Genomic DNA, 13631 nt, shown 5'->3' with positions numbered 1-13631 from the left:
TTTCTCTTCTCCAGGCAGAACAATCCCAATTATGTCAGCCTTTCCTCATAGGAGAGGCGCTCCATCTCTTTAATCAACTTGGTGGCCTCCTCTGGACTCACTGCAACAGGTCCATGTCCTTCCTGTGCTGGGGAAGTTTGCTTTTTGGAAGGATTTCTCTCTATCTGCAGTCTCTGTAGTCCCACAGCTCAGAAAAGAGATGCATGTGCCAAAGCACCAAAGGGATTAGGGCCTATGACACTTGATAACCCTGTGCTCTTTCTTACACATATTTCTGTTGTTTGAGATGCTCACTAGGTTGTTTTCTGTCTGGAATGTAAAGGGCTGGTGGTGTTTGTTTTTGTTACCCTCATTCCCCCTTTCCCTGCTCCGGGCAGGAAAGTGCTTGCAGCTCTGCCTCATAGGTTGGCAGGAAATTTAAGACGGCAGTAAGCTGCTGCTCGGACCACCCCCAGACTTTTTTTCCTGTTCATGCAGGAGACTATTTAATTGAGGACTGATTTGTCTAACTTACTCATTGACGCTCAGCAGTACCTACCTAAGCAGTGGCAGTGATTTTTTCCCTCCCTTCCTCCTCTTCTGGACAAACTCCCCACAATGAAGATGCTGCTGCTCCTGTCTGCTCTGCTCTGTGCTGCCCTGCTAGCCAGCACAGCCCCTCCAACTTGCTACTCGAGGGTGTTGTCTCTGAGCAAGGAAATCACAGAGTCCTTTAAGGAGTTGCAGACCTCCAAAACTGTGGTGAGCCCACCTAAAAACAGCTCCTGAACAGACATTGCAGGTTGCCACTTCTGACACAGTTTTCTCTCAAAACAAAATTGCAACAGGTTTTTCTTCTTTCCTGCAGGACTCATGTGTGGAGACGCTGCCCAGGCTGTACTTGGACATACACGTAAGTTTGCACACTTCTTTCTTACTGTTGTGCAGTAAAAGCAGTTAATGAAAAGAGAGAATAGCTCTTAATATTATATCCCAGGGGAGTGATTTTAAAGGATTTTTAAAAGCTTAATTAACCAGACAGATGAGTGACCAAAAATAATCTCAGTTTGAACTTTATTAAAATCCTTATGAACTTTCTGAGATTTTACTTGATTAAAAATTTTAAAATGAGGAAATCAATATTTTTAAGTTATTACCATATGCACACTATTAATTTACTGTGGCAGAGCCTTTACAGAAATTAAATATGTGCAACAAAACTTTGAATAATAGTTTAAAAGAAGAAATCCAGAATAAACTTTTTTCACTTAATAAATCTACTTCATTTTATATCCTGAGTGGTTCTTGGTGTGTAGTTTTAATAAAAATCAGTGCAGGAATACCTTGCTGGCATTTTCTCTTTTAAATAGCTGCTTGTTGAATCCAGAAAAAAAGTGTGCCTGAGGATACAGAAGTGTGATACTGAGAAAAAACAGCAGTAGCTGTCTCCTAGCTAAGACAAAATAACCTCCGGCACACAGTTAGTGTCATAGTGTTCTGCAGTGAGATATTTGATGTATTTTGCTTCTTTTTCCAGTGCTCAACAGAGTAAATAAAAACCAGAAAATTTCAGACAAAAGAAATGTCTGACACATTTTCTGTAAGCACTACACCAAGTCTTGTAATTCAGGACACTCTTGATCCCAATTCCAGAGCTGCCAGTGTCTCACATCATGGCAAAGACCAAGAAATGTGAGTCCAGTGCCTCAGTTTCCCTGGCTTTAAAGCAAAAGCTGGGGTATTTATTTACCTGCTTCACAAAGATGTTGTGAAGTCCATGTTGTCTGTGCTTTATTTTGGTAGCACAAAGTCTGAGGTAAAAATTACTCTGAAAAATTCAGGACTGGTAGTCACGGTTTCACCTATTGTACAGGAAGAGAGGAATAGAGTCTGTGAGATCTTGATAATCTGTTCATCTGCTAAATCAGGTGCTCTCTAAAAAGTGAAATAGTGCACCTATTCTGTAGAATACTCCACCTACTACAGGAGCAATTTGATTGTATTGGCACTGCTACCTCCTAAAGCCTGTGAGAAATAAGCTGGCAGACTAAAACTGTATATATGCAATTTTCCGAGCACTTATTTGGACCAAACATCTTTGTCATAAAATATTGATGATGAATTTTCATAACTAAAGGCTGCATAGGTTACATGTACATCGAGGTAGGAATTCAAGGTTCCCCCACAGCAGTAAGAATTTTGGAAGTGGTGGATGAGAAACATGAATCTGTATTTGTGCAGGGTTACACAGACCTCTTTTGCATGCTTTGCAGAATTACTGTGTGTTGGCAAAACTCCGTGATTTTGTGGCCTACCCCGGATGTGACAGAGTGGTTGAAGTGAATAAACTGAAGGAAAAAGCCCGGAGCCTGTACACCATCTTGATCTCCTACTGTAGAAGGGTAGGTCAAGATGCTTCAATGCATCAGCAGGGACAGAGTCCCTGCTTTTAGTCGTTTTTGTCTCCACACTGTCCCCTGACCAGCAAAACTGGATCAGGCCCAAGCTTCTCAATGTTGTTCTGTCTTCTGCCTTCCTCCTCTCATAAATGTTAGTCTTCCTTTTTTTTTTTTTTTTTTTTTTGTTTCTCCAGGACCTGGTGTTCCTCACTGATGACTGTAATGCTCTGGAAATTCCCATTTCACCTCCCATTGAACACTCCATCACTGAGAGCTAAAAGACAGTTAAACCCAAAAGTTATGCCTGGGAAATTTTCGACGTGACCAAAAGTCAAGATATGTATATGCAGTCTATAACATCAACAACTAAGATCTTTTTCAAGCACACTCGCAATATAATCTCGGACCCACCCATTTTTCTCTGCCTTGGCAGGAAATGAATTGCATACCTTGCATACCTACTGAGCTGCTAGGGAACCTACCATTAGGGAGCAGTTTTTCGTTTGGCAAGGTATGATATTTCAGCTTAGCCAAACGTATAAAGTATGTTTTGTTTAAACATCAGAAACTAGATTTTTTATTTTTACTCTTTTATGAATAACTAGACTCATATAAAGAAAAAAACTGTGTGATTAACATTCTCTCTTGACTTAGCTGTTTTTCTTGTATTAGATGGGCATGGATGGGACCATATTTGTTTTTCGTAGGATGTTTAATAGAAGAACGTATAGTAACGTTGTACTGGCAGATTTCTCTGCCTGAATAGCTCAAATATATATCTTGATAGTTTTTGATGTCAGATTTGTGAGATTAGAGGTGACAAAAAATGTGTCTGTGGAAAACTAAATAAAAACAGTCTTCTAATCCAAGATGCTTGTGTTGCAACATGTCTTTCAAGATCAAGCTGAAAGGTGTCATTCTTATAAACTTACTTTTCACATTCACTTGCAAGTTGTTTTTCCCAGCATAACCTTTGTTTCCATAGCAGTGCAAACTTTGTTGTGTCTGCATAACTTGACAATGTATAAGTTTCTACTAATAGAACTTTTCTATACTGCAAACAATTTCTTTGATGAAATTAGTGATTTGTTTTTAATAGCATTTCTGAGTTGTGAGAATGTAAATTCTAAGCCAGAGGCCCAGAAAGCCTATTAAAATTTCAGACAGTTTTTGAGACATAACCATATAGTTGAGCTACCGGGATTAATAAAACTTTCAGACAATAATTCCAGAGTCATGGGTGTCTTCAGAATCTGCAGCACATGAGACCTTCACAACTAAGAGCTCTTTGATGCCAAGAATAGAAAGGTTCTTCCCCATATTCTTGGAAGCAGCTGCTGTTACCTCAGAGAATCCCTTTCTTCCCTCTGTGCAAGTAATTCCTCTCTCTCCAGTATAGTATTTTTTGACCGTTCATCTACAGCACCCCCAACCCTGGTGACTTGGTCAGTGGTCTCACCATGTTTTGTAAAAGCCATGGGGCTTCCATAACTGGGTGTTTACATGACAATCACAGTTCCTCTACTTGACATCCTGATGGTACAACCCAAAATATTTGACAACTGTTATGTAAAAAAGTAAATAAAAACATTAACCCAAAGGAAAATAAGTGTTGGGGATGGGTAGGAAAGGGTTTTTTCTTTATTTTGGAATCACCCTGTTTTGTTGAAACTACTAGTCTGATTTTAGCTGTAGAAAATTTTACTGTCCCTTTGAGTCATAGAATAAGGGTGGGAAAATCTGAACCCAGGGGAAGTAGGGAAGAAATAAACAAGTGCTTTTCTTCCCAGTATGTCTCAATTCTAAGTGTACATTCAAGGAATGTGCCTATCAGACTTTGTCATTCCCTCTTGAAGATTAAGTCCTCGTGTGCTAACCCTATTAATCCTTTAGATGAGCCATTCTGCCCACAGTGGTTTTACTCAAGTGTCTCTACAAGCATCTGGTGGAGACAGCAGCAACTGAGCAATCTAATCTAATACCAGGCTGAACTCAAAAATGTGCAACAGCTCAGATAGTCCTAATATCAGGAAAGTCATTGCTTAGTTTGCCTTTCAGAATCCCTCTCTGAAAGGCAAGAGAAATCCCTCTCTAAATCCCTCCAAGCTAACAGCCTCTGTACAAGATCCAACACACTCTAGAGATACCAATACCTATTTTTCTGCATCACCTGGACATGCCCAAGACCAACTCCTTCATCAGCAGACATATTCTGCAATAAAAGCAGCTCTTAGCATGCTGGTGGGGAGCCTGGGACCCACAGAAGGATCATGTAAGTACTGGCAGATCCCTGGATCAAGGAGAAACACAGGTAGAGTTGAACCATTTGCTGTCAGACTCCACGTTCAAGCTTTTGCTCCCCCTCACCAGGGACAGAGACTCCTCCTGGGAAAGAAAGCAGCGCTGGTATAACATCAATGTCTATCCACTTCCATACAAGTACTAAAACCACATCACAGCCTCTGTTTTTCATATCTTTATACAAAGCCAGGCATGGATGAACCCTGCAAGAAAGTGTGGTAAGGTCACAGCAGGCCATGGTGCTTACAAAGCTAACCAAGGGATTGGGCAGTACAAGTGCTTGGAAACTGGCAGCAGAAGCTGTTAATTTTTGGCTGTTTTTTCCACCTCCAGATGTCACAGGTTTTAAACACTGGCCTGTTGTAAAGCTTGTATTGCGAGTTGGCAAGCAAATGCTTGCCAACTGCAGAGCAAGATGTGTTTCGTCTCCTGCAGAAGCCCATACCACAGCACCTAGAACCAGACCTTGGGTAAACATGCAGGTAACTGTGGCACTTCTGCCCCTGCTGCTTTCCTGTCCCAGTGACACACAGTCTCTGAAATGGAGTATTTAATGATGATTTTCTCATGGATCATCTCATAACTCCTCTTTCTTTATTGAGGCTAATAAGCCTGCCCTGGACATTTTGATGAAATTCCTGATCCTAACACCAGATTTCTCTCATGATGTTCCCATTCCTTCAGCCATCTTCCAAATATATTTTCTCCTGTTTCAGGCTGAAACTTCACTTCTGTGAAGAAAATGTAACCTAATATTTTTAGTACAAAATATCTTGCAAGAAGTCTCTGGAACTGGAAACAGAGTAGAAATCATTGCTTTATTTGCACTGGTTTTTTTAGTAACTTTAGCTTTTTCATGACTGACAGGGACACACTCTGCAATACTGGCTGTTTACCAATAGCTCTGTTGTGTACTGGTACATCCTAGTTCTGCAGAAGCTGCAAAAAGCAAGTAGGTGATTTGGGGCCTGTACATACTTGCATGGACTTTAAAAGCCTGTCCACCATTTGCAGATGCTGTATATTTTATTCCCAGAATCCGCTTTGTCTGATCATTGGTGTGCTTTTACAACAAGTATATTCCCTATGGTTTATGCTGTGACTCTCTCTACATCTCATATGACATTTTTAACGGAAAGTGTGCTGAGAGCAAAGCTATGCTCTTTCAGTTCACCATAACCTCCAGTCAATCAGACTGTCTCAACATGATTTGTGATTAGATGAACCCTTTTTATGAACAACATATTTTTCCAGGTTGTCACAGTCTAGGGGCAAAAAAACCCCACTGATAAAGAGATATAAACCACTTTTGACAAGGAAACATCCACCTCTCCCTTTCAGTGCAACATTAAGTTTACCAGCTTTTTAATTCACCAGGTATATAAGGAGCAGTGGAGCCATTCATGCAGCTGAGCATTTATTCCTGCATCACAGCAGTCCGTGCTCATTAGGGCTCCGGCCAGGAGGGAGACTGTGGAGGGATTAAGAAGGGATTGTAATTTGCCAACTGGCATCTTGCCTATTTATTACAGAATATTACTACAAGCACATCATTAAGAAACTGCACTTTGTTTTTCTACAATTCTTCCCTAATCACTGTAAAAACTAAGCATCTGTTCTGTTTCCTTGCTTGTTGAAGGAGGTTTGTTGGAAGGAGCAGTCATTCCTAGGAACAGGTTTTCTTTTGCAGACTTCTCTGTCTCTGCAAGAAGCCTCACTATAGACCTGTCCTAGGATGGCTAAACTCTCCCTTATATTATCATATGGAATCCCAAGGTCTTGGGTACTGTCTCTGCAAAGCTATTAAAAACATTAATTTCCAATTTTGCCAAAAATTCATAGCAATTTTACTAGATCCAGTTCCTTCCCCTTCTATTTTTTTCCAGTCAAATGGGCTTTCCTTAAGTAAGGACTCTGATCACTTAACTCCTCATACACTGGGTTTTGTGAAATCAGGAAAGATGGCAGACTTTGAACTAATAATTAAGTCATTCAGGGTGATGAGGTTCTGGATAGAATGTAACTTGCAACTACTTAAAATGGTACCAATTTTTTTTTTTTTTTTTTTTTTTTTTTTTTTTTTTTTTTTTAGGAAAAGGAAAAGCATTCATGCAGACTTGAGGAGAAATCTGCTCTTTTAGGCTGTACACTTTGAGCAGAACATTGGTTTGTCCAAACACCAGATTTGGGAGTGCCCATTTGTCCATTGCACCATTTCCAATGCTTGTGGTGTTTGCGGGTTGCATTAATGGGATGCTGAGAGAGATTTTCCAAAACTTTGCTACAATGTTAAAGTCTGGTAAATAGTGTTGCCTTACAAATATTTAACCACTGTACTTGGACAAGCACTTTTATCCACATCAAAATCTTCTAATTTTTGGAGTGTATGGCAATGCAAGTGAAAATTACAATGGACAAGCTCCAGAAACTTTAGTTGTGCAATCTTTTGGGTTCACACTTTTCTTTTGCTGTGGCTAGGAACCCTGTGCCATCCAGAGTAAACAAAGCTGCAAAGGAGCTCGTGGTAACTAAGTCAAAATTCAGAGACAATGTCCAGAGAAAGGTCATGATCTTTTTATCAAGGGATTTTTCATAGTCTAAGTTTCCTCAGCATAGGTGTCATAGGTTAGCAAGCATAGTCCTGGAAGGGATGTCCTTGCTAAGGGGTGCTTACAGTTTCCTCTGGGAACTGATAGAACCTATCAGCTGGCCAGTTCGAATATGGACAATTCTCTAAGCCACTTAAAGTTGTGACCACCTCTGTGATCCACATTTAAGAATAGACAAACTCCCCCTCCAAGCTCTCTCTCGTTTCCGGCGCTGGCACAGGTGGCTGCGGGCCCCGTGTGGGGGCCAGCGGGCCCGGCCAGGCCCTGCTTGGGCCAGGCCGGGCCGGGCCATGGCCATCCTGGAGCCATGGACCTGTTCCAGCCGTGGAACCCCCCCCACTGCCTTGCCGTGGGCAGCCGGAGCGGCTCAGCTCTCCCCCCTCTCCACTGCGATAAGAAAAATTCAACATTCCAGCTGCAAAGCTGCAAGGCCGAGGTGAGATTAACCCTTCTATTGCTGTGAAGAGCTGAAAACCTGAGGGAAGAGAGAGAGGAGATGCTTAAAGCTGAAATTCTGTTGTGCAGCTATGATATATCAGAGTATCCTGTTGTAATTTCATGAAGATATGGGGGGTGGAGTGTTCAACTCGTGAGCAAAAGCACCTGTGCTGAGATAGGCAGATGCTGACGCAGCTGTAATTTCATGAGAAGTTTGGACAGGGAGAGATGAACCAGATGAGGACTTTTGCTCCAAATGGGAAAGGAGAAAACCTCAGTCCCTAGAGATGCTCCCAGAGATAGTCCTAACGATGAAGATGATGAAGACCCTTTGCTCCCAGGGAAGGAGAAGGGCCTCTGTTTTTGTTTCTGAACGGCTCAACCTTAAAATTGTACCCCAAAAAACTTCAAGAGTGGACCCTCGAAAGCAGTTGCAGGAAAAGCTGCAAGTCGGGGGAAGGGACTCACATGCGAGCAGAGAGACTCCTCTTCCTAAATGGACTGAACAATATTTGGAAGTGGGCGGCTGTCTCGTTGTGATAATGTTTTCATAGCATGAGCAAGAAGAGACTTCTCTTTCTAAATGGACTGAACAAGGTTATTATGGAAGTGGTAAACAGACTGAACATCTGAAGGGTTGTCTTTTTACATTGTCAGTGGAAGAAGGGAGGAAGGTGGGGGGAGGAGAAGAGTTCTGAAGGTGGTATAATTTTTTTTCCCTTCTTTTAGGTCTGTTAATAAACTTCTTTATATTCTTTCAAGTTTGGTGCCTGCTTTGCATTTCTCCTAATTCTTATCTCACAGAAGATAAACAGTAATGAGTATTTTGGACCAAACCACTACAATAGGGTAAATGTATATCCTGAGACAAATAATATAGCAATGAACATAAAACTTATCAAAATATCTACCTTTCTAATACAGATAACTGTATTGATACATACCTTGAAATCTTGTTTCATATTTGCAGATCTGTAAAGAGAATGCATTCAGACAGATAAGAGGATTTGGAAGGCAAATAGATGCAGGGGAAAGAAAAATTTCTCCAAAGATGTTTTGCAATAGATTGAAATAGATTTACATTATTTCATTAGTATTCAAATCTTACAGAAGTAAAAACCAAAAAGTCACAGAACAAGAAAGAAACTCAAGATCTCCTACTGCATCCCTTAAGCCCAAGACTAGCCTGGCTATCACAGGTCTTTTCTGGTAGCAGTTGGCCTGAAAGACTTTATGAAACAGTTGTCTAGAAAGCCCACAGCAGTTCAAATCAATCCATCCCAGACCCCTCTTTTGTTACAAAGTTTTACCTGGAACGCAATTTACCCTCTCAAAATTTAAACCCTTTGCTTTCAGATTTATTCATCACAGAAATGGGTATCGGATTGTTCTTTCTTTTTTTGCAGCAGATGTTAGTTGAAAGACTTCTGTCTCTCCCTACTCTACAAATCCAGTTCTTTCAGTCATCCTTCTTTGATCAGAGGTCTAGAAAACACAATCCTTCTTGCTGCCTTTCTTCTAGCTCTATTCTCTTGTTTCCCATCTTTTTTGGAGCACAGTGCTTGAAGTTACATATAGATATCCCGCTGAGGCTTTATCAATGTCAAGCAGTGTAGAAGTAAAGGTTTATTGGTATTTCCATGAAAACAGTAGATTACAAATGAAAAATTATCTCCAAGTATTTGGAGACAATGTTTCACTTTTTTGTTTAAATTTTAAGATGAATATAAAAATTTAGAGTACAAGTTGGCCTCCCTACTCTATAAAAAAGAAAATGTTTGGGGAAAAACAGACACACAAAAGCAATGGATAGTGAAATACAATGGCTGCTCCTTTTGCTTTCCTGTCCTAACTACTAAACACTTGCCCTCCTAATCAGGGTGGCTTCAGCCAAGTTGCTTCTTGGCAATGGTCACCAGTCCATGCTATCCCCTAGAACAGATCCAAAACTTGTTTGGAAGTGTGGCATCTCCCCCAGGTCAAAACTGTGCTCAGAACTGTTATAACAATTTCCAAGTATAGCCATGCATGCTTTAACACCTGGAATGTTCCTAACGCTGAGCAAATAAATAAAAGACTGATTTTGGAGCACAGTGTTTCAGTTGTTCTCCTGGGAGAAGAGCTGTGCCTTTCAAATTGTTAATGCATTTAGTATTATTACTGAGTTTAAACACAAACACTGAAGTAGTGCAGGGAACAGATCCCAGATCTTCCCAGTCTCCTGATGACTTTCTCATTGGGTAAGTACCGGATAAATGAATTGGAAAGGTGTTATTCCTACTGAGAGAAAAAGGCAAGTAAGAATGTCAATTTTAGCAAACCACGGTCAGACAGAACACTAATGACTTAGAAAGGGAAAAAATATTATTTGAACATCACAACATTTTTTGTCTGCTAGTTTTCCCCTGTTTAAGACAGAGGGATCTTTTTCTGCAGTTGCACAAGCTAGACTTTTTTTCCACTGTGAGTTCTCTAAGATCCATAAGTGCTTGGCTGTTCCTGTCTCCTTATGACAGCTAGAGAGCCAGAAGATGTGGGCTTGGAAAGTATGTTGTTTATCAAAAATTTTTCCTTGATTGGGACACAGAGGCCAGGTCAAGGAAGTAAAGAAATCCACTCAGGCTGTTCTATTGACTCCCTCTTCTAGTGAATAGGTCACTAGCCATATATCTGGGAATTATTTGCATTTGATGCCCCCAAGCAGAACAGTCTGTCTCTTAGTTGATGTTAAGTATACTGCTTGTCTTAGTGTCCTCTTCTGAAATTTTAATAACAAGCCATAATTGATTTTTAAATCTTTTTTTCAGAAGACCTGCAAACTCAGTCATAGACTAAAGCCAGTCATGAGTACCTTATGTTCAGCCTTTACACTCACCAGATTGTATAGCTTGGGCCTGACCCACATCCAGCTGGGGCAGTTCAGAGCTGGGGAAGCCATAGCCTGTTCTGGAGGTATGTCTGCCTTGCAGAAAGGAGCAGTTTTCTTCACTTTCTTCTTTTATTCCCTTCAAACACTAGTGTCTCATTTGTATTAAGTATCTGAATGTTTAATGTTGAAAAAGTCCTAGGAGTCTGTGTCCTGAGCTTTCCCAAGCTTGTACAGACACTTGGAGAAAGTCTATGGTCAAATTACTTGCAGCATGGGGTACATATGTCCTCCCTGGAATCCTCTGCATCGAAGGTAAAAAATGTCACGAAGTGATGCAAGGAAAAGGAAAAATGATACAGCATGACAGTCTGCAGGAGAGGAAAGGCTGGGCAAACTACCACTGTGGCCACAAAGAGCCACAGATCAGAGCCACACCTTCCCCTTCTCCCACATGCCAACTCACTGCTCAGCACTTGTGAGAACAAATGGGCTTATCCAATTGCCTGAGATAAACTTGACTTAAACCTTGTCATTTTGCCATGACTTGCAGAGTCAAAAATTTTCAGCTGATCCAAAAGGTCATTTGGTCATTTTGGCTGAACAGAGAGCAAACAATGGGGATGGGAATGAAGAAAAACTAGGCAAGAGCATCCTGCCTCTTTGCTTTTTCAAAGAAAGATACTTAAATTTCCACAAAACTATTTTCCTCAATCAGTGCAAATTCATCAGTCTTTCTCCAGTCTCCTCTAATAGCATTTTATCACTTACGTCCTCACAAAGCAGGCTTATGCAGAAGAGAAATTATGCAAATAAAATCATTTCTAATCATCACTGTCTTCAAAGGAGGACAACAAGAAGTTGCTCTCAAAAAAATCTATTGATAAGGATAATTATGCTATTAGGCTTTCTCAGTCATCTCTTCATTTGTACAGTAATTGCTTTCAACTTAGAATTTTTTATCAGCATGGCATAAAAATCTGGATAGAGATGTAGACAGGTGAAGAAAAGATCATGAAGTGTTTTATTTACATTAATTACACCTCATAATACCTCTGACAACTCAGAAAGAGATTGTTAAGCTCAGGCATTGAGGCCTCTAAACAGGCTGCGTATTTTGTTATTTAAATGTGGTTTTGAGGGTATGTGTATGAACAATGTAGCACAAACAGCTTGCCTAGAATCAGACAGCAAATTGATGACAGTGACAAAAATAAAACAGATGTCTTTCGAGCTTCCTCCTCCAGCACCCTGAGCAGTGACTCCAGCACATGTCCTCACATAGTCTGGGTGACACATCCAGCATTTTACATGGCAATCAAACAAATTGCTATTTTATTGTTCCTGGCAAGCTTTTGACCAAAGCTAGGTTTGAGGCCCAAATTTTAAGTTCTTTTTATTACATATGCCAGAACCAGTTTGAAGAAATATTTCCTCCACATTAAAGCTACTGTCAAGCCAAAGAAAGGTCAGTCTATTCTCTGTAATACTCTCACAGTGACTTGCATGGGACTCATGATGTTGAAAAACAGAGACCTGATGGTCACAGCAAAATGTACTTCACAAATTGCTTGCTGGAAAGAACATAATCCAGAATTCAGCAGCAAACAATAATTTCAAAACAGCCATGGATTCCTTAAAAATGTTGAAATCCTGAAGAACAATAACTGTTTAATCTGGATCACTAAGAGCACAGTGATTCATTCTTAATATCTTCAAAAGCCAATTCTGCAGCCACCACCACTGAGAGCATATGATGTGTCTGCAAACACATGGCATGTTTAGAGTAAGACATCAAAATAGACTGTATGATAAGGCCCCACACCTCTTCTCTCTTTTACCTGGGCAATCAAATGCAATTTCATACAATTTCACTGTACAGCTGATAAAAGTCAAGAATCCAGTCAGGATCAGGGTTGACAATTCTAATTAAAAATTGAGGGGAAGGAATCAACAGTTACAAGAGGTGTTAACTCTAGTATTTTAAGTTAACTGTAGTATTTTAAGAGTGATTTACTGACTGTAACGATATGTTATTGAGAGTTTAGGGTAGAGATCAAATCAAGTAATGGATCCTAGTAAACAGGAAGCTCTAGCAGGCAGTGATATATCCTTTTATGAAACTATGCAGACTAATCAATACCAGGCTCTTACACAAATATGCAATGTAGTTAATGGCATGTTCTGCCATACTGCAATTGCTGTGGGACTCAAAAGAAGACCCCAGGAGGGGATCCACCCACAAACATCCTGTCCCTTCTCCATCACACAAATTCTTGCATGAGTTGGAACTATGCTAAAACTTATGCAAGGAGCACAAGGAGCCTGAACTGGTTATATGTTTCTTAAAAAAAATCTTTATAGCCTTCTATTATTGCTACTTGAAGCAAGTCAATCTGTTACACTGTAAGTAACTCTTGTTCATTGCCTGTTCAATCTGGAAAACAGATGCTGTGTGTCTCAGCATCTGAGTCACTGAGCTGGGCTCAAAAGAAAAAAACAGCAGAAACAGTCCTATCAACTTTTGAAACTGTTTGAGCGCTACATAAGTTTTAACAGCACATTTGCAGTGAAAACAGTGAAGTTGGCAACAATAATTCACACCTTTCACCCTTGGGTTTTTTCTAAGCTTAACCTCCCCCTTAAAAGATTGTATGCTAGTTAGTTCAAACTGGTTTTACAATCAAGATTTTGGCATTTCATCACTTTTGCTTTTCATCTGTTCACAAATTTATGACTCAACTCACCAAGTCAGATTGCAAAGTCAGATAGCTGCTGCATGGACTGTTTTTGTCTTCTTCATTCCACTTAGCACTATTGATTTTGAAATCTGCCTCTCTATAGCTGACTCAGGGTTTACTATTAACAATAGCCAGACAGATTCTGATGCTACTTGATGCTGAAGATAGCTTTGGATAAATTGGAGGAAGATTGACAAGAAAGCATGAGGATCATCTTGTCTCTGTAAGTCTGGAGTATGAGAAGTTTATTGCCATGTTTAATTTCTCTTTGCTGGAAGACACATGAACTCCAAGAGAT

At 40.2% G+C, this 13631-nt stretch overlaps 1 protein-coding gene across 2 annotated transcripts; it reads left to right on the top strand.

Annotated features, from left to right (window-relative positions):
• The first annotated feature begins 472 nt into the window (after positions 1–472).
• On the top strand, positions 473–3247 carry CYTL1 (cytokine like 1). Of its 2 annotated transcripts, none has more exons than XM_042053716.1 (4): positions 473–738; positions 848–892; positions 2253–2381; positions 2573–3247. In XM_042053716.1, the coding sequence occupies exons 1-4, from the start codon at positions 598–600 to the stop codon at positions 2654–2656; spliced, it is 399 nt and encodes a 132-aa protein (XP_041909650.1). In that variant the 5' UTR covers positions 473–597; the 3' UTR covers positions 2657–3247. The 2 variants fall into 2 exon arrangements, with proteins under 2 accessions (XP_041909650.1, XP_041909649.1); XM_042053715.1 differs by having other exon boundaries at positions 477–741.
• Positions 3248–13631: the final 10384 nt, after the last annotated feature.

Source organism: Corvus kubaryi, unplaced genomic scaffold, assembly GCF_017639235.1.
Source record: "Corvus kubaryi isolate FWS band 111438036 unplaced genomic scaffold, C.kubaryi_AGA036_p1.0 split1-131, whole genome shotgun sequence".
Classification (NCBI taxonomy): Eukaryota; Metazoa; Chordata; class Aves; order Passeriformes; family Corvidae; genus Corvus; species Corvus kubaryi.
This window is presented reverse-complemented; position numbering and strand designations above follow the sequence as displayed.

Bases quoted from the DNA above. Each gene is read 5' to 3' on its own strand.
- CYTL1 (XM_042053715.1), top strand. From the start codon at position 598: ATGAAGATGCTGCTGCTCCTGTCTGCTCTGCTCTGTGCTGCCCTGCTA. The intron at 893-2,252 runs GTAAGTTTGCAC...CATGCTTTGCAG, and splicing joins GGCTGTACTTGGACATACAC to AATTACTGTGTGTTGGCAAA. The intron at 2,382-2,572 runs GTAGGTCAAGAT...TTGTTTCTCCAG, and splicing joins TGATCTCCTACTGTAGAAGG to GACCTGGTGTTCCTCACTGA.